Below are 23,966 nucleotides of genomic sequence, written 5' to 3'. Positions count from 1 at the left end.
TTTTCCACAGAAAAACCTCTCCCTGCCCCAAGATCGACCCAAAGCCTCACAGCAGCAGAGGGTGTGCAGTGCAGCAGCTTCAGTTTTTAGCTTTACATTGCTGAAATACTTCTGCTGGCCTTTGTGTACAGCAGTTTCAGTTGTTCAGACTTTATTGCTTTGATATACTTCCCAAACTGACTTTTGGGAAGGAAATACTGCCTCTTGCAGTTATTGAAATTTGTTGGAGGCCCCCAGAAGGGATACAATCACTTAAGGGCCTCAGCTGCTTGGGATTCTTAGGAAAATAGCTTTTTTGGCTGGAGCCTGGCTGTGGTTTCAGATGACAGGCAGTGTTGTTTTGTTGTTTGAGGGGGGTGGGTGGTATATGCAGGGGGAGGTGTAGCTGCCATGTGATTCCTTGGTTTCACATTCCTTCCCTTTGGAGATGCTGAGGAGAATTCCTGGCAGTCGGATTGACTGGACATTGTTTAACAGAGTCAGAGCTGTGTAATGGGGTGGGCACGACTGGGAAGGACAGGGATGTGACGGGTTCATCTCCCTGGGTTCACAGGAGAAAGCACCTCTGCAGTGGAACAGCCTCACTGGAGAGACATCCAGCATTAGAAATTCCCTGCTAAGCTGGGTGTGTGTGGTATGAGCAGGGTGGGAGGGGAGTCAGGCCAGAAGTTCTCTCTGCTGCAGCCCACCCAGTTCTCCTTCTTCCCCCTCCTCAGGGAATCTCCTCTGCTCCAGGGCTGTTGCTGCTGGATGAATCCCCTTTGAGGGTCCTGCTTGTGAGCTGGGAGAGCTTGGTTAAAGTCTGGCAGAGCAAATCTTTGCACTGCTGCATAAGAGCTGAGGCCTTTCTTGTGCTGCTCCTCTTGGAGAAGCTGCTCAGAGGCTGGTTCTGCCCAGCAGGGTTCAGCCTGACAGTGCAGAGGTGCTGAATAAAAAAAATCTGCCTTTGTATTGTGCTGCTTTGCTCTGTCAGAAAAAGGAATGAGGCTGAACTCAGACCTAAGGCACATCCACATTGCTGGTGATTTTTTTGGTTTGCTTTTTTTCTAGTGATAAAGTTGAGTATAAAACATCTTGGCTTTATCCCAAATGTAAAAAGGGGAGGAAAAAAAAAGCATGACCTTATTGTGACTTGCTTTTGCTCCCTTTCAGCTTGTTTTGTCTTTTAGTACAGACACCCAAATCTGGTAAAATTCAAGTAGGCATTTGTAGGAATAACAGGAGAGAGCTCCAGGAGTAACCTTCACCTTTGTTCCCTGCACATGCACTTGGCAATCAAAAGCCTCTTATGTTCCTGTGATGCTTTATTCTTTGCATGTTTTCACTTCTTCCCTGCCCAGGAAGCTGTGGCAATGCTGTGCCACCCGCAGTGACCTCCCCACTGCTCCCAGCCCTCACCAGACACTGCTGGCAGGACCAGACCTGCTCTGGTTCCTCTCCAGGGCCCATAACCTCCTCCTCAGCTGGGGACCCACAGGAAGATGAGGACATGGGCAGGAGCGTGTTCCTAACTGTGTCTGAGAGCCCTGAAATTGCACATGGATCTTACTCTGCATCCCAGGCCACTGCTTTCTCCAGTGCTTTATGAAACCCTTTGTAAATCAAGGGATCCCTTTTGTGGAGATGGCTAGAAGATTGTGTTTGAAGGCAGGTTTCTTGGCATGTCTGTGCTAGTGGGAGGTACTTTGTAGGCAGCACAAATTCTTGCTGGTGGAGACTGGTCTGTGAAACTTTAGTATTGACTCCTGATATTAACTCAAGAATGTCCCAAAAGCAGAGCCTGGCTGCAGAGAGGTCACTTGGGCTTGGTGCTGCCTGGAAGCAGGTGAAGAAGGGGAGCTCTGTGCTCCTGTGTCTCACAGGGTACCTACAAAAGCACAGGAACTTTGTTCTTTAAATTAATTTGGCTTGGAAGCAACTGAAATTCTGGTCAGAACATCAGTGGGGCTGTCTGTGGAGAGAGGGGAGTGTGCTGACAGAGAGAAACCTCCAGAACAGGTGGGGGAGGTAACTGCTGTGGGGAAGTGTAGATGAGAACAGAGAGAAGACCCTTGCTGTCCCCAAATCTGCTGTTTTAGCCATGCAGGTGATGTGATGGTGACACAGCCCTGCACCCTCCAGCCACGCAGCAGGAGCTGCCCTCAGGACCTCGTGTTCCCCCCATGAATTCTGCAGGGTGCAGGCAGGCTGGGACCCTTTGGGTCTCCATCCTGGTCGTGCTTGTCAGGGTCTCCATCCCTGGTCATGCTTGTGCCTGTGCTCCCCTGACTCTGGCACTCAGTGGCTTTTTGGTGGAGCTGGAGAGGTTCTGTTCTACAGTGTGGCTGTGCAGGGCAAAGGGGGATTTTACAGGGGGTTGTCCTGGGGCTGGGAGGTGGTGAATCCCTGTGAAAAGGGCAAAGCACAAAGGGGAGGGTATTTCTGGAGGCTCTTTACTGTTGTACAGGGTGAAACAAGCCTCAGTTGTGTTTATGCTACACCCTCTTGGCATAGCTCGCGTGGCTCTGCAGACAGAACCATGCAATAAGACAGATGGTTCAGTAAGACAGTGCCAGGAGAAGCTTTGCTGTTTTTCTCCTCTTCCTGTGCACTCAGTGATGTTTTTATGTCCTCCCATTGTTATGGCACTGCTCATCAGGTGACGGCTGCGTGGCACCAAGCTTTGGTACAGCTGAAGCTCTCAGACAGTGTGTTCCCATGGGGCTTTTAAAAGTTGTGGAGGCTGGAATTCCACTCTGTTTTTGAAGCAGGATTGCTTCCCCCACATGCATTGTAGACTATTTACGCAGTGCTGATTTCCCTTTGTTCCTGCTCAGAACCCGGGGTCTGCTCTGCAGAGGCACTGGCAGCACAGGCACCAGCAGGGGAGGAGAGATCCTTTTGCTTTTCCCCACCAAATCAAGTGTATTGCAAAGCACAAATGGAATGCAGCTTCTCTAGGAACTTTCCATTTTCTGTTTTTGTTGGGTTTTTTGTTTTGTTTTGTTTTTTTTATTGTCTTGGTACAAAACAGAGCTCAGTTTCTCCTCAGTTCCTTGAGCAAAAGATGCATAGAGGAATGCTGGCTATTCCTCTAACCCATGGTGGTGCCTCCAGCTCCCTGGAGCTCACTTGCAACCAGTCAGGAACGTACTTTATAAATCTGCTCAGGTTGTATTAACAGCCTGTAAATTCCTCCATTGTCTATTGGAAAGGTTTTTATTTTGTTTAAGATAATGTAAACAAGGTCTGCGAACACACAGAGTTAAAAAGGAAAAAAAATCCTTTTATGGGAACTCCGTAGGGTTTTTAAATCTGGAATGGCTTAAAAGAAACATCACATGTCCTTGTTTGTGCTGATGTCACATGCATTACTCCGCTGCTTGTGGTATCTCCTTAGCATTGCCCTTAGGCCTCGGGGCGCAGCGCCAGCGAATATCCAGAGTTCCTGGCCCCAGCCAAGCTTCTATTCAGGGACACAGCAGTCAGCTGGAAGGGAAACAGCAATGAAGTAACAGAAATGGATTTTATATATTTATGTCTCAAGCTTTCCTCACCCTTGTGGGTGAGGGTACGGTGCAGTTTTATGGTCTGGCTCGGCTTTTGCTCTGAAAGGCTTTTCAGACTCAAAAACAAGCAGGAGCTGGGCAGTGTTTACGTGTCTACGTGCGGTTACAATGCAGCATTGAGTACCCGGGGAGTTCTCCCAGCACAGACTGGTTTTGCCAGCTCCAGTTGGGTGTCACAAGGCCATTCTCAGGTGGCTGACGTTTGTTCATGCGGAGCGCTGCCAGTGGAGCTCTGGCAGGGATATTGGGCACTTTAGATGCACTTCAGTGAAGATTGCTTTGGGTTTGGTTGGAGCACTCAGCAGTGTTTGCAGCCCAAACACAGCCACTTGCCCTCTCTGCTGGTTCACGTCAGCTGAGAGCACAGTGGAGGTGCAGCAGTATTTCCCAATTTCCCGAGTTTCTGGGCTGGGGTTTTGTTTCAGGCCAGGGCTCCTGAACTCTCTCCAGACCCACCATGGGCTGCAGAGCCCATGCTTCTCCAGCTCAGTGTCAGTCCTGTTGGAAATGTTGTTCTAGAGCAGGGACATTAGTCTGGGATGAACTTAGGTTTGTTACAAAAAGAGAGTGAATTTGTTTGTTTGGTTTTGTCTATTTAATTTAAAAACAAAATTTTTCCACACTAATGCAGAGATCTGGTCAACTGAGGGCACAAGGCAGTGAGAGCTAATGAAGAGTTCAAATAGAGTTGCTCATTTGAGCCCTGAAAATCTGTGGAAGTTGGAAATATGGTGGTGTTGTTCTCTAGAATTGAAGCTAAAAGTTCAGGTGACCTGACTTAAGGGAATGCTGGCAGAGGTGAGAAATAAACCCCAGCAAGCCAAGGGGGTCTGTCTGGGGCTGCAGGTCCCAGTGCTGGCAGGTGAGTCAGAGACTCACCTTAACTGAGAGATCTTTCTTGGCTTTATTTTATTTTTAGATCCATTCTTACTCTAGCACAGAGTAGTAGTTTTGGCCAGCAGTGACTTCCTCCACACAGCATGTTCCTCTGAGCACTGTGTACACAGAGGGTTGGCTCGAAGAATTAATGCTAATCTTCCTTTTCTTATTTAAATTTGTCCTATTACTGTGCTGTGTTAACAGAAGACATCCCTATTCCACCTTCACAGACGGTGAAATCCTTTCTTGTGTTATGTTTAAAGCTCAGGGCGATCTCCTGGGAATATCCAATTTTGCTGTGTCATGAAAATGCTGTTTTCATTATGTCTGTATTACAGTTTCATTTTGTGGTTTTGTTTTGCCAGCATGGGACATTGTACAGATCTAATCATGGATGTGCTTAAACAGATGATCTCACACTCTGTAAAATATTAATGCATCCCTGGCCGTAAATGAAAACAACCTAATTTTAAAATAAAAAGATTAGAGAATGTCTTTGAGATTGGCAAATGTCCACTGGGGATTACAATTAATTTTAATGTAATTTTCTTCTTTCGGGGGTAAAAGGCGGTGCTTTACCTTGTGTGTATTTCATATTTTAATTTTTTTCCAAGTCAGTATTGATGGGGTGGGATGAGTTGTTTGAAAAAGATACTCCAAGAGGTGCAATCATGTAGTTTATGTTTGAGTGAGCACAGGGTAATTTAGAGGAAAAAGAGAAACACCAAGTCGGAATAAAAGTATGCAATGGTTCTGGATGTCAGGTGCCCATGAGACACAAGGTATGGGCAGGTGTGTGGGAGGGAGCAGGAAAGGTGAGGTAGGAGGTGTGGGAGTAAATGGGTGATGAGAGGGAAGGTGGAAATGTCACAGAGATTGACAGCATATTGTGAGCTGCAGGGGACCCACCAGGATCATCAAGTCCAACTCTTAAGCAAATGGCTGGTTATGGGTGTTGAGCCCACAACCCTGGGGATCTCGGCCTGTGGAAGTTCTGTCGCTTTGGCTTCCCTGGGGATGGAATGATTCTCTAAAATGCGTGGTCTGACCCAGTCATGGCTCTGAAGCCCTCAGTAAATGTCTCTCCTGTGTGTTCCCTGCCCAGGTTCGAACTGATGCGCATGTGCTGGCAGTACAACCCCAAAATGAGACCCTCCTTCCTGGAAATCATCGGTAGCATCAAAGATGAGCTGGACCCAGCCTTCAAAGAGGTCTCCTTCTTCTACAGTGAAGAGAACAAGCCTCCGGACACAGAGGAGCTTGACCTGGAGACTGAGAACATGGAGAGCATTCCTTTAGACCCCTCCTCCACCCTGCAACCCACTGACAAGCACTCAGGACACAAGGCCGAGAACGGCCCCGGCGTGGTGGTGCTGCGGGCCAGCTTCGAGGAGAGGCAGCCGTACGCGCACATGAACGGCGGCCGCAAGAACGAGCGCGCCCTGCCGCTGCCCCAGTCCTCGGCCTGCTGATCCTCGCAGGAACAAAACACACACAAACACAGGCATTGGGGGAAGAAAGAAAGAAAATCACAATATATTCAAAAGCCTACTGTACCTCAGTGGATCTTCAGAACTGCCATAGCTGCACTTGGGAGAACCCTTTTTTCAGTAAACAAGTTACCGTCTTTTTCTTTTTTTTTCAATATGCAAGCAGATGTTTGTTTCAGTCAAGGACTCCAGTCATGGGGCACACAGTTGGCCTTTTAAAACTCTTAAATGTTAACACTTAATAGCAACAGAAAACTTGAGATCTGATGTCTCTCTCTCTCCTCTCTTCTTTCTCTTTCTTTCTGTCTCTCTTTTTGCTTCATAATGGGAAACATATCTGCGTGCAAGTTCAACCGTACAGCACTTTTATCAGATCAAAGATATTGCAGGCCAGGTGGTTCCCGGTACCCCTGCAAGCACCTGCCTAACACTGTAGGTCTTTATAAAAAAAACCACAAACAAAAAACCACAAACAAACAAAAAAAAAACCACACACAAAAAAACCCTAAACTAAAAAAGACTGGATTTTTAATGTTGCTCTTTAATCTTTTTAGGAACATGTAAAAGAATAAAAAAGGGCCATCATTCGTCCAAGGCTGTTACCATTTTCAACGCTGCCAAATTTTGCCAAAAAAATGAACTCTTTGTTTTTTGTTTTCGTTTGTTGTTTTGCTTTCTTTTTTGTTTTTTTTGTAGTCATGGAAGGAGCACAGTAATCAATTGCTCTGTTCAAAACAGATCCTGACCAATATGTTCTATTCAGTCATGCACTGGTATTTAAAAAAAATAATTTAAAAAAAGTCAAATTGTCTAGATCTTCTTTCAAAACTGGACAAAATGTGATTTTTATTTTTCTTTTCTTGTGATGGAGAAGATAAAAGGGATGGGGTAAAGAACCAGCCCTCCCTCCACCCCTGTCCCCATCCCAGTGAATTCTGGACAAAACTGGCAGTGGTGAGCTAAACAAACACGTGCATTTCGTACAAAAAAGTCAACTGCCCGCCAAAAATGAGTTACGAAAAAGCTGAGAATGAGCGGCCGAGATCTCCATCGTTGCAGCCTGCCTTCCTTCCCAGGCTTGCAAGGAAAAAACACCTAGAAACATAAATTGGAGAAGACAAAAAAAAGCAGTAACCGGATTCAAGTATATGATGCTTTGTTGACCTTTACTCTTTACTATTAAGACTTCTCGAAGGGTCTTGCAGTTCTATGTTAGACCATGGATCATTTGCATACACATTGTCTTTTGTGTCACTTTTATAACTTTCTTACGGTTCAGATACTCATCTATATGTCTGTACAGAAAAAAGCTGCTATTTTTTTGTTCTTTATCTTTGTGGATTTAATCTATGAAAACCTTCAGGTCTGCCCTCCTCCCCTTCCCTTCCACTTCAACAAATTTTCTTATGCTTTGTACTATAGTGTGTAACTTTTACTTCCTCCTTCCCAGTAACTGATACCTTTCATATGATTTGCCATGAACTGTTTAATGCCTTTTTATAAATACATTTCCTCCTTTTTTTTTTTTTTTTAAATTTTTTTAAAATTTTATTTTCCTTCCCATTAGTTGTTTTACAACATCTTGGCTGTGTGGGCTACGGGGCTTTGGAGGGGGACAAGGAGAAAGAAGGGACACCCCGCACAGGAACACTCTGGCAGTGCTGTGGTGTGGTGTTTTTAAGCCCCAGTTTTCCTTCCTTCCCACTAACCTCTGCCCAGACAGCACGGAGTCTCTTACAGTGCAAGGCGTGATACAAACTCAGGTCAGAAACAAAAGGTTAACTATTTAGTACATCCTTGTTCAGTGTTTATATTCATTGTTGTACAAGGGTCCTACCCCTCCTGCCCTCCCCGCTTGTTCACACATCCACCCGCCCATCCCCACACAGACACACACACACACACACACATGTATTCTTTTTAAATTATTAGTTGGGTACAACAGCAGACACCAGGCTTTTGGGTCACTGATCCTTAAAAAGATTCTTTTAACCCTTCCACCCTGTGAACAAGAGCTGTGCCAGGTGCAGCTGGCAGTGCCAGGCATTCCTATGGTGGCCATCAATCACCTGGCTCCAGCCAACCCCAGCTCTTCACCTTCCTGATGGGGAAACTCTCGTGCAGGGAAGCCCTCATGGAGGGCACCTGGGCTGCCCTTCCCAGCCCTGGTGAAGAAAACCACCCCCAACCACAGGGAAGCCCCTGTGCCCTTCCCGTGGGGCTGGTGGGAAGCTCGGAGCTGGGGCCGGCAGCTTGGCTGGCAAACAGTGAAGTGTTGGCAGCTATGGAAACCTGTACAAGTCCAAGCTTGTGGCTTAAATCACAGACCAAACCTCAGAACAAAAGAAGACGAGTGAGCTTGTTTGTTCAGTTGCAGAAGCCTTGGTGAGAGGGGAAGGAGGGGCCGTCAGGAAGTCGACACCCAAGGAGTCGCAGCAGTTGCTCATCTTACCTTAGTTCCAGTCTAGGCCTTTGTTTAGCACTGATCCAACCAAACGATGGCAGGAAGAGGTGGTTCTGGGATGGAAATGTTCAAATCTTTTGAGTAAGAACAATGAGAAAAATTATCCTGATTGCTAGTTTTGACTGGAGATTTTTAAAAGTTTGTAGTGCTTTTTGCTTGTGTAGTTTAGGTCCCATTATCTTCTCTTGCCTCTGTCCCATAGTTATTTTTCCCTTTTGAAAATGAAAAAGACAAAAAAGTTAATTAAGAAGGTATTCTATGTAGGATTTTTTATTTATTTTTGTGATATCAGTTTAAATCACTGTAGAGATGCCCCATAACGAATTTAAATACTGAGATAAGGGTTTTAGAGTATGACAGGGGGGACAGTTTTTGATTTTTTTTTTTCAAACATTTATCTACCTCACTCTTATTTTTTTATATGTGTGTATATAAAAAAAAATACATCTCACATTTCTCAGCAGCCAATAAATGCCGTTGATACTGGTAACCTCTCACTCCATATACCACATGCTCTAGGTTCTGGAGGGGAACAGTCACTGCCTGTCACAGAGGGTCACCTCAGAATATTTGCCTCAATTCCAATGGGTTTCTCCGATTTCTTAAAATTTGTGGTTGTGATGAGAAATCCAAGAGTTGTGTGACTTAGGGTGACCATTCTTTAAGGAAACACAGAGGCTTTTTAATGTGCTGTCACAGCAGCCCTTGGGTCAGCAGCAAAATGCTGCGTGTTTGGAGGAGTGGAAATGCAGCTGACCTGATATGGGAACTTCAAATTGTATTTCCTGAAATCTGTTACAGAAATCAAATGTTTACAATGTTTGAAGGTCCAGAAGAAATACTAAAGGGAATGTTCTTTCTCTTTGTCCTGTAGAATGGACTAAGTCATTCCTGCCAGTTTTTGCTCAGATGTCACAAGCATCAAAAAGATACTTGGCTGAATCAGAACCCAAAAATAAATTGGCTCATATGGGATGGCATTGCTTTCTTGACCAAAACCTGTCACTGGCTGCTACATCAAATTTACAGCTTTGGTCTTTGCTGCTTCTGTTTGATGAGAGCACTGATTTTTTTTTTTTTTTTTAATTTTTAATTTCTTTTTTCCAAAACTAACATTGAATTTATTTCTTTTAACGTGCCAGTAAAAAGACAGTTCCCTTTTCTTCCCCTGTTTATATGCATTGTAACTGTGGATTCTGATGGACCAGCCATCAAATTTTAACTGCCCTCTGACAGCGTGTAACTGGTTTACAAGCACACAGGACTAACATGAGCTTGCCATCAGCTTGCTGTATAATGTTTCCTTTTTTTCCAGCTCTGGCAGCTGTTCGTGCAGGTGTTGGTTGTGGTATCTGAGTAATGTGGTGCTTGGCTACTTGGAGTTGTACCCAACCTCTTGGATACACAGTGCTGTTGTTAACTACTACAGTTTGTCTTTGGAGGGAGCGTTTCTCCCTAGTCCTGAGAAACCAGAAAAATTGGAAGTTTTCACTATTATTCATTTGGTTTTCCATGTTTGATGTTCAAGTGACCTTTGGGTGCAGTGGCTGTTCCCCTCCCTTGCACATATTGATTACCACAACTGGAGATCCTCAGATCTTTCAGCTGGCTAGGAGGGTTTTGTTAAAATTGTCCGAGTTTCTGGTTTGTAGAATTGTACTTAGGTGGTTTTACAATGCATTAGGAAGAAACACTAATGGCGTAGCATCACAAGAAGCATTTCAAAAAGCACTTCAGTGGAAGACAGCCACGAGGCCTCGTGTCCGTGTGTGATGGCAGTCAGCTCTCCTGGACCAAACCACCTTCATGATACCATTGCATTCTGTGTTTGCAATTCAAGCTTAATTCCTTTTTTGTTCTGTTTGTTTCCATAGCTTTTTTTGTTGTGTTTTGTGCATTTTGAATAGCTTTATTCACATGGGTTTTTCATGCAGACTTCCCTTGGACAGTAAATCGAGTTGTTTGTGCATGTGAACAACTGAGAATTAATGTTGGCTTGATAGAGTCATAATATGGTTTGTAATGTTGTTCTTCCCTGAGACCACTGGCTTGTCTGGTATGGAAAATTTATTTAGAACTTCAGCTATGTTTGAATAAAGTTAAAGTAATCCAGTTTGTTTATAAATTAAACACAAAAGCCCACCCAGCCCTGAAAAGCAGCATTTGAGGAATGGCACCAGGATGTCCCGATGCGGTGGGATCAGGAGCTGGCGTCGCCAAGGGGAGCAGGGACTGCAGGCCGTGAGTCCCTCCTGAGTGGCACTGCAGAGTGCCCTGGCAGAGGAGCTGGTTTGTTCCAGGGAACACAGTTGCTGTGCAGACACAGCCATGGCACTAAATCAGGTGCTCCTTGGAGGGATGATAAACCAGAGGCAGCAGCTGAGCACGGTGCAGGGTGTGGAGCCACCCTGCCTGATGCCCCTGCTCCTCCCAGCTGGTGCCAAGTGCTGTGTGGTTCCAGGTGCACTGATGCTCCTCTTGGTCTCTTAAAACAAAGGAAAGGAAGCCCAGTTTGCCCAGGATGACTGGTGACCAGAGGGGGCTGCTGTCAGGCCCTCTGGGAACTGCTGAGGGGTGTTGGGTTCAATCCAAGTATAAGTGAACAATACTCCTATTGTTGGTGTAACTCCATACATATATATCTATATATACATATATATATCTGCATATGTATATCTATAATATAGATATATATATATATATTTAAACCCTTTTCATTCCATTAGTACAAGTAACACTTGTTTCCTGTTATTCTTATTTTGTTTGTCAACCGTGTATTCAATCACTGGGCTGAACAACAGTGGAGGAAGGTGCAAGGGATCCACTCCCTACTAACCAGTGATAAAGCCAGATATTGCAACTTAACCCATGAGTAGATGTGCAGACAAGGATTGAAGAATGATGTGTAGAAACAACGCAGGTGGCCAGGGGTGCTGAAGATACAGAACTCAAGTAGACAGGAGGGCTTCAAAGGACACCTCAGTTCAGAACTGGTTGCTCAGAGGTGCTGAACAGCCTCTGACATGGAGCAGCTGGGTCAGTCAGCACGGAGGAGCTTGTGGGGAGACACCTGACAACAAAGGACGCAGCAGTGGGGATTTACAGAGACACAGGGCTTGGCAGAAGTTTGAGGTGGTATCCTGAGCTTAATCTGTGGGACAGCAGCAGCGCTCAGGTGTCCCAGTTGTGATTGTTGGTACTTGTAAATGAACCTCTGGACTTTGCAGCTGGAGCAGTAAATTCCTTACCAGGGGTGTGACAGTGGTTGGTCATCGGCCTGTACGGATCAGTCTCACCTGCAGTCGGCCTGTTCTGCAAGTACCTTAGGACTTCACTAGTTTGTGTGTGTGCATATGCGTGTGTGCTCATATATATTTTTTTGGGTATGTGTTCTGTTGATTAGTAACCATTAATTAGCATTTTCAATAGGGCTTTAAGTCCAGTAGATTACGGGTAGTCAGTTGACGAAGATCTGGTTTACAAGAACTAACTAAATGTTTCATTGCGTTTTGTAAGTACATAGAATAATTTTATAAAATGTTTGTAGTTTATAAATGCCTAAAATATAATTTAAGGGCACTTCTCTGTGTCCATGTGTGGGTGTGTCTGTCTGTGATCAGTTTTTCCATGGTACCAGTTACTAGTTAGCTTTACAATATGCCAAAAAGGAATCGCTGACTTGTCCAGTTCATGGCTTGTCCCTCTCCCCCGTCCTGCCCAAGCTTTGTGACCCAGTATACAGCGAGTGAGTAAAGGAGGTGGGAAAACGTTCTGTATCTTCAGTATCCTGGTCTTCCAGAGCCCTCTGGTTGGGGTGGGATCCTCTTACCTGGTCATTTCACTTTGCTGTCTAGGGCAGTTACCTTCATGGATGATGGGAACCTCACTGGTCAGGGAAGCAGAGCGGGGTTTGCTGCTCCCCAGGCTCTCAGGGGCCTCGTGCTTTGAAGGATGCCACTGGATAAGGGAAAGAGGGAAGGTGGCTTTGGTAATTACTATTGAAGAGTTCTTTGCAAATCTCTTATCACTTTAAATGCTTGTGTAAAGCTGTTGAGCACCATTGGAAGCTTTGTTGAAATGAGCAAGGGAGGGTCCCTATTTATTGTTATTTAAAAATCTTGAAGAGCCAACCTCTCTGCTATGGACAGGGACACCTTTCGCTTCTTCTGTTTTCTGAACCAGTGAGGTTTGAGATGAAAGGATTGGCCAGAGTTTGTCTACCTCTGGGACAAAAAACTAGAAAGTGCTAAGGAATGGATGCAGTTGCAAATACATTTTCCAATTTTTCTTGTTTAAATTTTTTAAAGAGAAAATTAAACAATAACATGGCCAATTTATTACATAAAAAGACTTGCTGTGTATAAATTATTCCTAAAGAAATTCCTGTGTTTATATTAAAATGAATCAGTAGATAAAAAAAATTTCAAAATGTTTTTGTATATTCTGTTGTAAGAATTTATTCCTGTTATTGCGATATACTCGGGATTCTTTACATTATGAAAAGAAGAAACTTTGTCTATTTTGAATGGCTGAAGCTAAGGCTCCTTTAGTTTCTCTTACTCTGCTTTTTTCTAGTAGTTTCAGTACTACATGATTTAAGTTAAATAAAAGAATTCTGTATGCATTTGTTTGTTTCTGATTTTGTTGCTCCTTATGCAAAGTGAGTACAGGTTAGAAAACTCAGAGTAAAGCTGCTCTGGTTTTCCTCTGCCCTTTCTGGCTGCATCTAATTGAGCTACTCTTAATAGGAGTCAGTACTGCCATTGTTTGATTGAAATCAAAAGCATTTTCATCCAGAGACACTGAGCTTTTGGATCCTTCATGGCTGAGATTTGAGCAGTTTGCACGAGGCAGTTCCTGTGAATAAGGTGAGCATTGTTAGTTTTTATTTACCTGCAGAGCAATCCCCATGAGAGGCATTCAGCCAGCCAGCAGCTGGTTTTCAGCTTTCTGTATCACTGGAAATGACAGTGGCCAGAAAACCAGCATTGTCTTGGCATTTCCAGTTCCTCAGACTCTTGGCATCAAGGTGTTGACTAAAACAGGGCTCAGTGGCGGCCTGAAGCCCCAGCAGCTGCCTGTGCTGGTGTGTTTGTCTCTTGTCCTTTTTACCGGTGGTGCTTGAGGAACAGGCTTTTGTTTCCCTCAGGAAATCCTGTGTGTCCAGATGAAGCTGCTGCTGTGCTGTTCCTGACTGATTTCATCTTTCCTTGTGTCCTGGCAGTAGGATTTCAGAGGAGAGCCTGGACATGCCCTGTGTGCTGAGGGCAGTGCTGTGACCCTCTGTGGTACCCAGCACGTCTGTAAGGAGCTGTTTGAGATGTGGAGGAGTCTGCTCCCATGTTTTACAATTTGGGATCTCTTTTGGTGCCTGTTCTGTAGGTAACCTCACATGCCCTAACCCTCCCTATAGCACAGTGCTTCAGGATTGCCTCTCTTGGGACGGGTTAGCTCTTGGATTTGCCTTTGGGCTGTGCTCTGTGGAAGGACAATGGGGTTTTCCCCTTGAGACAGGCACTGAGAATTTGGGGAAAGTGGCTGTTTTGGGTTGAAACTCAAGTTACCAACAGCATTATAGATCCTGCTGGTTTCCAGTTTTCTGTGTTCTCTGAAGTCACTGTGGGTCAGAGCCCGTTGCTGATGTGGAAAGCAGCATCCACAGCAGGTCAGTAAGAAAGAACTGTAAAACTTCCCATACCAGAATCCCCAAGTGTGTTTTGATTTCCCCCATACCCAGATTTTTTGTGGGCTGAACTCTGGACCCAGACAGGGGCTGAGGGGGATCTCTGATCCATCCCGTGCTGAGTCCTTACAGCTGTGAGCATCCATCTGGGGTCAGCAAGTCTTTATTGATGTCTCTCTAACCAACAGAACCAGGATTAAGCATCTAAAATGTTTTCAATCAGTTTCACACTTTCTGAAATCTGAGCAACTTTATTGTTAACAATATGAACAACCAATAATTTGGTTTTTTCCCCCTCAGGCCCTTTCTAAGGGATGCAAATGGTTGGTTGGGTTTTGCAAGGAAATTTCACTGAAAATAACGTGGGCTATAAAATCCTTTGTGTGTGGGTTTTAAATAATCTTTAGATCTGCTTCATTTCAGAGGTAAGGAATTGCATTCTAAGAAATTCTCATTTTTCCCTCTGTGATCCATCTCTCTTTGTTCCCCACACTGTTCTAACATTGCTAAGATAATGGTCTGTAATGCTTTTCCTAGAAATTCTGCTGTTACCGACTCAGATAATGGAGGGACGTGGATGAAAGCAGCTCTTCCATTGCCATAATACAGAGAAGTGTAGTAGGTGTAATCACAGATGTACCTGCAATATTAAGAACAAAACAAAACCAGGAACCTGAATTAAGGCTCAGTAAACCTTGATTAAATTTAAATATTCTAAGTAGCCAAACCAGATCTGGTTTATGAAATTATTAAGAACATATTTGCTTAGTGAATAAAGGAAATGCTGAAATAAACCAAGTTTGAGAAACAAATGTTGCTTATCTGATGGTTTGGTTTCTCAGTCATCCACCCACAAAGAACTTTAAATAAAAAAAAAATCACAAGACAGGCATTCTTGTGGGGTGGGAAAGGTAACACACCCTGCTGGAAGTTACAACCATGTAACAGTTTTTGTCTAAGTCATAAAATCTCCCTGTCAGAAAGGATTTTTCTGATCATTCCACCTTTTAAAATTCAGGTGCAAATCTTGAATTTAAGGGCCAATATTAGTTGATTTTTATTTAAAATAAAATTACTGGTTTGTTTTCCTTTCCAGTGAAGACTATCACAGTAGAAAATTGCTTCAGTGCTACTGGAACACATAATGAGATCACAAGCCTGGTTCTAACAGTACCTGTAATTGCTGTTCTCCAGTGTATCAATTTACATTTTGTATCCCTCCCAGCTGAGGAAAATAGATTAAAATCTGCTACTAGTCTGTATTGCTTTCAGACTCTCTTAATAGCTGAGGCTTACTGGAGTTGCTCATCACGGGGCGTGCCATGTCGGAACTTGTTTCTTTTGGAATTTACAAATTTATGGAAAAATATCTACTGGCTGTAGCTTTTCATGAAGGCTGCTTTACACAAAATTTAAAATCATCCCAGTTTCATACTTGTGCCCCTCTGAAGAATTTGCTTTGGAGTGGTTTTGGTTGGAGGAGAGCTCATGGCAAAGATTCTCCAGGGTTAGATGAGCAGATTGAGTTGTTTTTGTGAGCCCCTGATACGTGATATTTACCTTCCTGCATCTCTGGAAAGGATGATATCAATCCCTTCCACTGAGACGTTTTTCCAGAGAGTCTTCATATTAATTGCAGATTCAATCTTTTCTGGGCCATCTAGCATGCAGCAGGCACCTTCTGGGTGAAAACCACAAGCATCCCTCTCCTGGTAGCCTTTGTTCTTCCCACACTGCTCCAGGATGATGAGCGCTGTGGTGGACGAAGCCAGCCCAACGTGAACTGTAAGCTGGTTTTTCCCACCAGAGTGAATAATAGGAAATTAAAAATGAAACCTGCTTTTTTAAAAACATGTGATGCAAAAGGTCCAAGCATTATGTGAATTACTGGCTTCAAGGTGGGGAGTCTTGCTCATGTCTAAAGAAAACTTTGATAAGGTATTTTAAATGAGAACCAAATTAGGCTGTAGTTTTTGTTGAGTCTAGTCAGGACTGCAGAGCAGCAGTACCTTTTTTGCAGTTTATGGTAGACATTTTCCTTTCCTTTGTTCAGCATCAGTTACCCTGTTTAACTGGCACAGGGTTAAGCCAGCATGCTAATTAGTGTGTGCTCTGAATTTCAGCTTGGAACCTTGATCACAGTTTCAATAGTCACTTTCTAGAGTTGTTTGATGTTTTGCAATACTCTCTTGGAGATTTTTTCATTGTATTCAGGGGAGGGGAGGAGATTGTTTAACTTCATCATTACCCACCAGTGGCTGAAGAGTTGTCCATATCTTGCAGACTTGCTCCTTTGCTTTTTGGTAAACCACTGGCAGCTGCATGATCTGGAGATCAATGTTTTCACCGAGGCCTCTCTTGGACAGCTCCTGTGTTTACAAAAAAGCCACCAAAGATGTGAAGGAGCATTGGAATTCTGACTGATAAACAAACTGGGCTGATTCAACTGAGGAAACACGTGAAAGAGCCACACCTTAACCCATGGTTCCTGTCATTGGTCTGCAATGAGATTTGTTTTGTGGTTGCTCCCTCTCTTTTAACTGAAGAGACTAAAATGTGCTAAACAGTTTCCTAATGTCACATCTATCCGTGTGGAGCCATTGCTGTGTTTTCCAAGGAGATGCTCAGTCTCCAGTGGGTGGGAGGGGTTATTGCTTTGGGATTGGTGCCTGGGGAAACATGAGGCAGCATCTCTCAGAAAAGCTCCACCCTTGAAAGCATCTAAATAGGCTTTGCTGTAGGTAAGAGCTGTTTCTTTGAAAGGTCTGGTAGAAAAACTGCACTGCCAGGAGACAAAACCCAGGAGAATTCATCTTAAGCATGACTTTTCCACTCCAGGGGCACGAGATCTGCCGGCTTGACCAGGTTCAGGTAAGCTGTGCTGAAGGTCACTGTCAACACGAGGAAGTCACATTTAGAATGAGTTTAATTTATTTTTTGGTCTAGAACGTTTCTCTAGTAAAAGGAAATGTTACTGAGATGTTACTTCTCTGTCAGTTATTACAGTTGAGTTTCCACACAGGACCAATTTTCCTGAAGAAAAAATTATGCCCAGAATTGAGGTGAATGGAACAAGAGCACCCTTCAAAGCAGCAGGTTGGCCAGGTGGTTGGAAGATGGTCTGAATAATAAATGTCACATAGAAGTGACTTGAAATGATTTTGTCAGTGGAACAGGGCTAACAAGCCAGGCCTAGGCCTCAGCAGAAGGTAAGCAGCTGCAGAGGCAGGGTGCAGAAGGAATTCATCTGAGGTGGGAAGCTTTGTCCCAGAAAAGTAGAATGGTGGTTGAAAATCCCTGTTCCATTTGAGTAAACCACTCCCAAAGGATGGTACAGGTTAAGTTTTTAAGGGGGCACAGGCAAAAGTGGAGGTGTCTGATTACCCCAGGAGACCTGTAACTATTCAGTGTCATCAAATTCTCAGGTTTTTGTTTCTCACTCAGGATACCCATGCGGATGAGGCCCACAGTTCTGGGAAATCTGCCCTTCACCACTCGCTTCCTATATAAACTGTTCCAATTTTCTTGTCAGCGGAAGCATTGATTAGCTGTGCTCAATAAACTATTTGACACAAGCAAGGAAACAATGCCTGCAGGGAAGTAAACACATTTGGAGAACAGTGCCAGCCTTTTTTCCTGTGGGCGCTGACAGTCTTTGAGAGCCCATTGCATCATCCCGCTGAAGAATGCTGTACTGTGCCTGAGCCTCCACACAAGAAAACCCCAGCTGGTTCACAATTAGCATTTGCTTTTCCAAAGCATTTTTAATGTTTACATTTAGTGAGAGTCCTTCTTTTAAACTATAAGGCTTAGAGGACTCCACTACCCCTAACTTTGGTGCAGAACATGGAGACCCAAAGGCAGCTGTAATGCTGCTCTCCACTTGTGCTCTCTGGTTCGAGACATTCTGTTGTCACCAGTTGTCGTGGCAGAGACACACAGAAATACTTTGGTGCAGGACCAAACTGAAGCTGGCCAATAGCAAATGGCTGAGAATTTGTGTCAAAGGAAGATGGTTCTCTATGTCCTAAGCAATTTCAGCATGTTGTCAATAATGTGTGTTACTGTGTTGTCTAACAATCCCAGCCATGGGCTTACACCCCCTTACACCAGATGTGTAAACATGGAGCAAAATAAAAAAAGGCTGTTCCTTGTCTCAGCCTTAACCAGAACAATTTTGCATTTCAGGTGGGAGACTGAAGATGGTTAGAGGAGGGTAACTGCACCTGGAAACTCACACTGGTGAGTGAATTCAGTAAACAAGTGCCTGTCTTTTGTAATTGAAACAGGAAAGGACATTTCAAAGGAGGAGAAGAGTTTTGGAGGATTGTTTTGTGGGAAAAGTGGTTTGAAAGAAAACATGAAGATTCTTTCTTGGGAAGTTCTTCTAGAAGGGAAAAGAAATCCAGCATTATCAGCTGCTGACCTTGAGCTGTTGTGAGTTGTGGTCATAGTCCCGGTCCACTGGTGTTCTGGTCCAAGAAGAAGTGATTTGCACAGCGCTGCTGTGCTCAGGTTGGTGCTGGAAACTCTGTATGTGGAAATAGCTTGAACTTCTAGAAAACTCTGGAAAACATAACTGATTTTGCCTGAGTTCTCACTGATTTGGGTTGCTGGCAAGGTTGTTGCATGCTTGTGAACTGCTTGTGCTGGTGCAGAAAGGAAACCAGGTTTCAGTTGGCCCAGCCAGACTGCAAGTACATTGCAAACAAAGGTGTTTTGTGTGGCTGGTTAGTGGGGTTTTGTTTATGTGTTTGGTTTGGGGTTTTGGTTGTTTTAAGTTAGGTTTTTTTTCTAATCCTGTAGATAACCTTCTTAAAACTTCAGGGATGTTAGAAAGTTCCAACACAGAAATGAAGGCACTAAATAGCAATGCCTTGGTTTCACAGATGATGAAACTAAAGCAGAAGGGGAGAGAGACAGATTAAATGACAGATTTCCAAAGACCACATGGTCAGTGGCAGGACGAAAAACTGTGCTGGGAGATCTGATCCTCATCTCCTGATAGCAGACATAGTTCCCAGAAGCAGTTGGAAATGTGACCTGTTCTTTGCACTTACAGTTTAATTACTATGAATGTTGTCACTCAGCTTGCATTTGTGCCCTATTAACTGGGGACTCTGACCTTGATGGTGGAGTGCCCTGAAAGGTCATTTTGCTGCCAAGCTGCAGACAGGACATTCTGCAAGAGGAGACACAGCAAAAAGGATGGACCAGCACAGCTGATCCCATCAGCAGCACCTTGTGGAGGAGCTTAAGGAAACAGTTGTGAGTAAGATCAAGTATTGCTCAGAGAAGGGCAGCCATGGTTCTTTGGCCAAGGATCCATTTCAAGAGCATGGAGAGTGAGGCTATGCTTTGGAATTAGGACACTGGAACTGTTAACTGTATTTTTACAGGATTTCAGAGGCTTTTGGTATGAGGACCCTTCTGGGATGTGAACTTCTAAGACTGTGTGTATCAGCATTACATCATCACTGAGGGTGCTATCCAGGCTTTTGAGAAGCACCTACTTCATTTTGGGGTAATAATTAGGGTAGTTCTGGGTAATGCTACAAAGGCATTAAGCCATATGACCAGTCATATTTAGTAGGTCTGTTCTGGCTGCTCAGCACGTTGCTGAGGATGAATCTGAGTGCACACTTGCGTGGTTCACAGCAAAGAGACTTGGCAGGAGGGTTTTATGTCACTCCAGTGATCTATGCAGGTACCCCAAGCCAAGACAGGATTACTTCCAGATGTAAATACTAAATTTTGCTATCTTTAATATATGTGCATAAGCTTCCTGAAGATCATAGGGCTACTCCCCTGAATGAGGCCAATGGAACAATACTACGAGATTGCTATTTAGTGTGGAGAAGCCTATCGAAATTCAAAGTGCTTCCAGATTTGCAGCAAATTTCTCTGAATTGCCTGAATTAACCACCTTTGCCAGGGAGTAGGAAACCAAAGCAGCATCCCCAATCTGAATACAAATTAATTCCACATAGAGGGTGCCACATCAGAGGGAAATGGATTTGTTCTCACCATGCACAAGGACTGACATCTGCTTTGCTGGGGAATGCTGTGGCCCTTGTTATGTAAGTCCCTGGCATGGCCAGCTCATGGCATTGTTACAGAAAACTCATCCCATCGGTGTGTCCTCACGAGGCTGTTTGCTTGCAGATAAAGAATATGCTCTATTTTCAGCCAGAAGAGAATGATCTTGCACCCAAAATTAGAACCAATAGGAATTGGGAAATAATGAGCCGTCAACTGACAAATATTTGTCGTTTAGGGCACATGTCAAGTTGGAGTTAAGATAATTTATGGGTCTCCTGTCATGACTGGGGTGTGGAAAGGTATCACAGAAGGATTTTTGTTTCTTGTTAGCCTACAGGGATAACACCCCTTCTGACTTGGAAGGGGCAATAGATTTATTCTACCAAACACCAAGCTGCACTCAGCATTCTTCACCCAACAAAGCTAGAATAGAAAATATGTATGTTTTGGTGGAATTACTATAGCTTTGGTCTTTGGGAAAACATACTGGCTCTTTGTTTTTCAATCATCTTGGCTTGAGTGCACTTCATTTTCAAAGCAGATACTCAGTAGCTGTCACCAAAATTTGTACTATGGTTACAGTCCTGTAGAGCCATCACCTTTCTGTCATTACTAATACTTTCCTATAGCTGACTTTATAATTTCATTGTCCAAAAGCATTAAAAAATGTATGGACTTGTTTCAGTCTTCATAATAGAATACAGCCCCCTTGGTTTGTTTTACATGTCCTACTTTCTATTTTACCAATATTATCTGTCATTTCTTGTATATTTTGGACCAATGCTCCAATTTAATTTTATTACTTTGACTGTTTCCCCACTAGCTTCAGATTTCATTGTGTAACCTCCATTCTACCTTGGGATTGCTAAAAACTTATGTGGAAGATCCTCTCACAATAACTCTGTTCATAGGTACCTTATGAGAGTAACTGAACTCCAGGAAAGGCTGCTGTCTGTGACAGGGAGAATGAATCAGCTGATGCTGAAAGCCAGGGATCCAAACCATGTCTTTGTATCCCCCAGCTAAATTTGTTCTGCTACACAGATTTAGGAAACAAGCAGGAATTTTCAAGACTGCATCTGAGATTTATTACTGCTGGTCAAGGTGTATGAAGGAAAAATCCCCTCTGAATGACCTTGTTTTCAATTTAACTGTAGAATTCACTGTCATTTGAAAGTGGAAGCCAAAGCTGAAATGTGAACTCACACTCAGAGCTGGCACAGTTTAGGTTCTGTGTTCCTGAAGCAGGCAGTGAGAACTCAATAGGCTCCACTTGTGTGAGAAGCAAATCACCTCACACAGACAGGATAAAATGAACTGTGGTAGGAGAGATGATGGTTTACTGCAGGCAGGCATCACACTGCAACACTGTGGCACATGCAATAGTTGTAGAAAAGGTACCATGAGTAAAAATAATTTTTTTAAATGAAGAATAATATTTTAAAGTGCTTAAATGGCACCAAAAATAAAGCAAGTAAAATAATATTTCACTGCATTATCCTCTTTGTTCCATGTTGGGTGTCTGCTCCATGAGGCACAATTCTGTTTAATGAGTCATGAAAAGGGAATGGAAAGCCTAAAACCAGTTTGTGTTGGGATGTCTAAAAAATAAAATGCCTCCCTCCTTTTTTTTTATGCCTACCTTCACTGCTTCCCAGCTAGAATTAACCAGGTATTGTCTGAAGGGACCAAAACCTGGAAAAAAAGAAAGGAGGTTTTAACTTGTGCTTACTCTACAATTACAGATTAGGTGCTGATGTGTGCACACACATATTTGGTCTTTATCTTCCTATTTTTGGTTATGGAGGTTGAGTTTTTTAGATAGGATTTAGCTTTAGTAACACTTAAGGGAATAGTATTTTCAATTTGTGTATTCACTGATAAAAGAACTAATCCTGCAATCTTCATTCATGTCAAGCCTTTCTTATGAGAGAGCCTTAACTGGAGCTGGATAAATGTACCTCCAATAGGACAGATCATGTAAATGATAATTTTGGGGAAGGGTCATCATCCATAGAAATACCACTACTTAAAGTTATGGTATTAAATACTCCCGGGTCACAGTTAATGTATCATTCTTATTGTTAAAGCTCATGAAGATTAAGACATGCATATTTAATGAAAAAGTTTGAAAGAGTAAAATTTATTTAATCTGTGATTTATTTTAATAGCAAGTAATGAAAGCTTACAGTTTTCTGTCTGGGAAATTGTGCTTTTTTGTGATGCTGGGAAAAATGTCTTCACTTTTTCCCCCAGGAAAAGAGAGGAGAAAAGGGAAAAGAACACTTTGACTCCAAAGTATTACGTTCAGTTTTATGCATCTTTTATGTGAAAGGATTTTTTTTAATAAAAAGGGAAAAGACCTAATTTTGAGCAGATAGGCATTTTGTCATTAAAAAGTTTGAAGGAAAACTCCCACTATCTTTATTAATCTCAATTAATGTTCTCAATCCAGGGTGTTGCTAAGTCCTAGATACTGGGTGTCAGGAAAATGAGTTTGTGAAATGGTTTTAATGCTATAACTCTTAAATATTTAAAATCCTTAAATGGACAAGTAAATACTTGACAGCAGATGATTGCCATTTTGCACAGTGAAAGCTACTTGTATGTAGAGACAATTAAGCTAAATGCAGGCTTGTGACAGCTTAATTAGTGCTAGACTTTAAGCATTTCTTAATTTGTTAATATTTATTTCATAACTGCTCCATCTTTTCTCTTTAATGTTATGAAAAGGTTATATTTTTGACAATATTTTCTCCAGGTTAGTTTCTCCTGTGGTGAGAGAACAAAGAAAATGGTGCTCATTTCACATTTCCAGGAAACATAAAACCCCATTATCCCCACTCTGCTTTGAGAGCAAAATTCAGGTGGCACCTGCTCCATTTTAGAGCTGTAGTTGTACAAGTTTCTGTACCTGTGTGTGCAGAATTCCAGAATTATAATAAAGTTATTAAGTAGCTCACAATGAAACACTTGTGTCAGGGGTGGCCCTAAGAAACTACTGCTTAGGATAAAATTGCTATGAAAAATAACTAAATGCATGAGAGTTTTACTGCAATACCTGCAGCAATGTGGAAAGGTAACTGGCTGAATGTTACTGGGCTCCACATAATAAACTGGGCTCCCTGCCAGCAGGTTTATATTCTAAGCAGGTGAAAATGTGACAGAGACATGCTGTGATAATCTCTGTAGTAGATTAAAGATGCACGTGTGTCTTAACTAGTCTAAAGCTTTTTGACCAAGGAGATTTCTGGACATAAATGGTGATCTAAAGGGAGGAAAAAACTAACAGGGTGCTAAGAAGTGTTCCCAGCAAGGGTATGTGCCATAAATATCATAGGAGAGAACCAGACTGGCAGCCTTTTAGGAGGTTAACAAATACCTCTTGCCCTCTCCTGCACTCCCATCCAGCTCATCTGCAGTTATGGCTGGAGCAAGCCAGACTAGTTCTGCCCATCTTGCAGCTATTAAACAAAAAAAAAAAGAAAAAAAAAAGAAAAAAAGAAAAAAAAGTGTTTAATTGAAAACAGCAAGATGCAAATCTCTTTGATGTAGCTTCACCCTCGTTCCTATATCCTCAGATGACCTGCAGTGGAAAATTATCCAGCAACTCACATGTCAAGATATGTGTAATGATTGCCCTTAGATGAGCCAGTGGCAACAAGAGGAACAGTGAGCAGCAGCATTCCTTAGGAGCTTTAACCTTTTAAAGCTCAGCACTCTCTGAGCTGCTGCTTCTGCCTCTGTGATGCTGCACTACTTGGAGCCAACAAGAGAAACTCCAAATTTGGTCCCTTGTGCTGCATGTTCAGGCATGTTCCTTTGGTATATTTAAATGGGATGGTTTAGTTTAGCAGTGA

At 43.1% G+C, this 23,966-nt stretch overlaps 2 protein-coding genes across 3 annotated transcripts in view; one reads left to right on the top strand and one right to left on the bottom strand.

The window, feature by feature from the left end:
* Nucleotides 1–7,426, top strand: part of IGF1R (insulin like growth factor 1 receptor) — a 164,921-nt gene extending 157,495 nt beyond the window's left edge. For both annotated transcript variants that reach the window (XM_066559160.1, XM_066559161.1), the window contains exon 21: nucleotides 5,533–7,426. In XM_066559160.1, coding sequence (XP_066415257.1) covers nucleotides 5,533–5,899 — 367 coding nt within the window. In that variant the 3' untranslated portion in view covers nucleotides 5,900–7,426. The remainder of the gene's footprint in view (nucleotides 1–5,532) is intronic.
* A 6,875-nt stretch (nucleotides 7,427–14,301) lies between these two features.
* On the bottom strand, nucleotides 14,302–23,563 carry PGPEP1L (pyroglutamyl-peptidase I like). The gene is given in 6 exon segments (XM_066558743.1): nucleotides 14,302–14,704; nucleotides 15,625–15,854; nucleotides 16,317–16,433; nucleotides 21,749–21,801; nucleotides 23,489–23,528; nucleotides 23,531–23,563. Coding segments are annotated over 6 exon segments (699 nt in total). The 3' UTR covers nucleotides 14,302–14,478.
* Between the last annotated feature and the right edge of the window lie 403 nt (nucleotides 23,564–23,966).

This window comes from Molothrus aeneus, chromosome 13 (genome assembly GCF_037042795.1).
Source record: "Molothrus aeneus isolate 106 chromosome 13, BPBGC_Maene_1.0, whole genome shotgun sequence".
Taxonomy (NCBI): Eukaryota; Metazoa; Chordata; class Aves; order Passeriformes; family Icteridae; genus Molothrus; species Molothrus aeneus.
The sequence above is the reverse complement of the archived record's forward strand: the minus strand, read 5'-3'. Positions and strand labels throughout refer to the sequence as shown.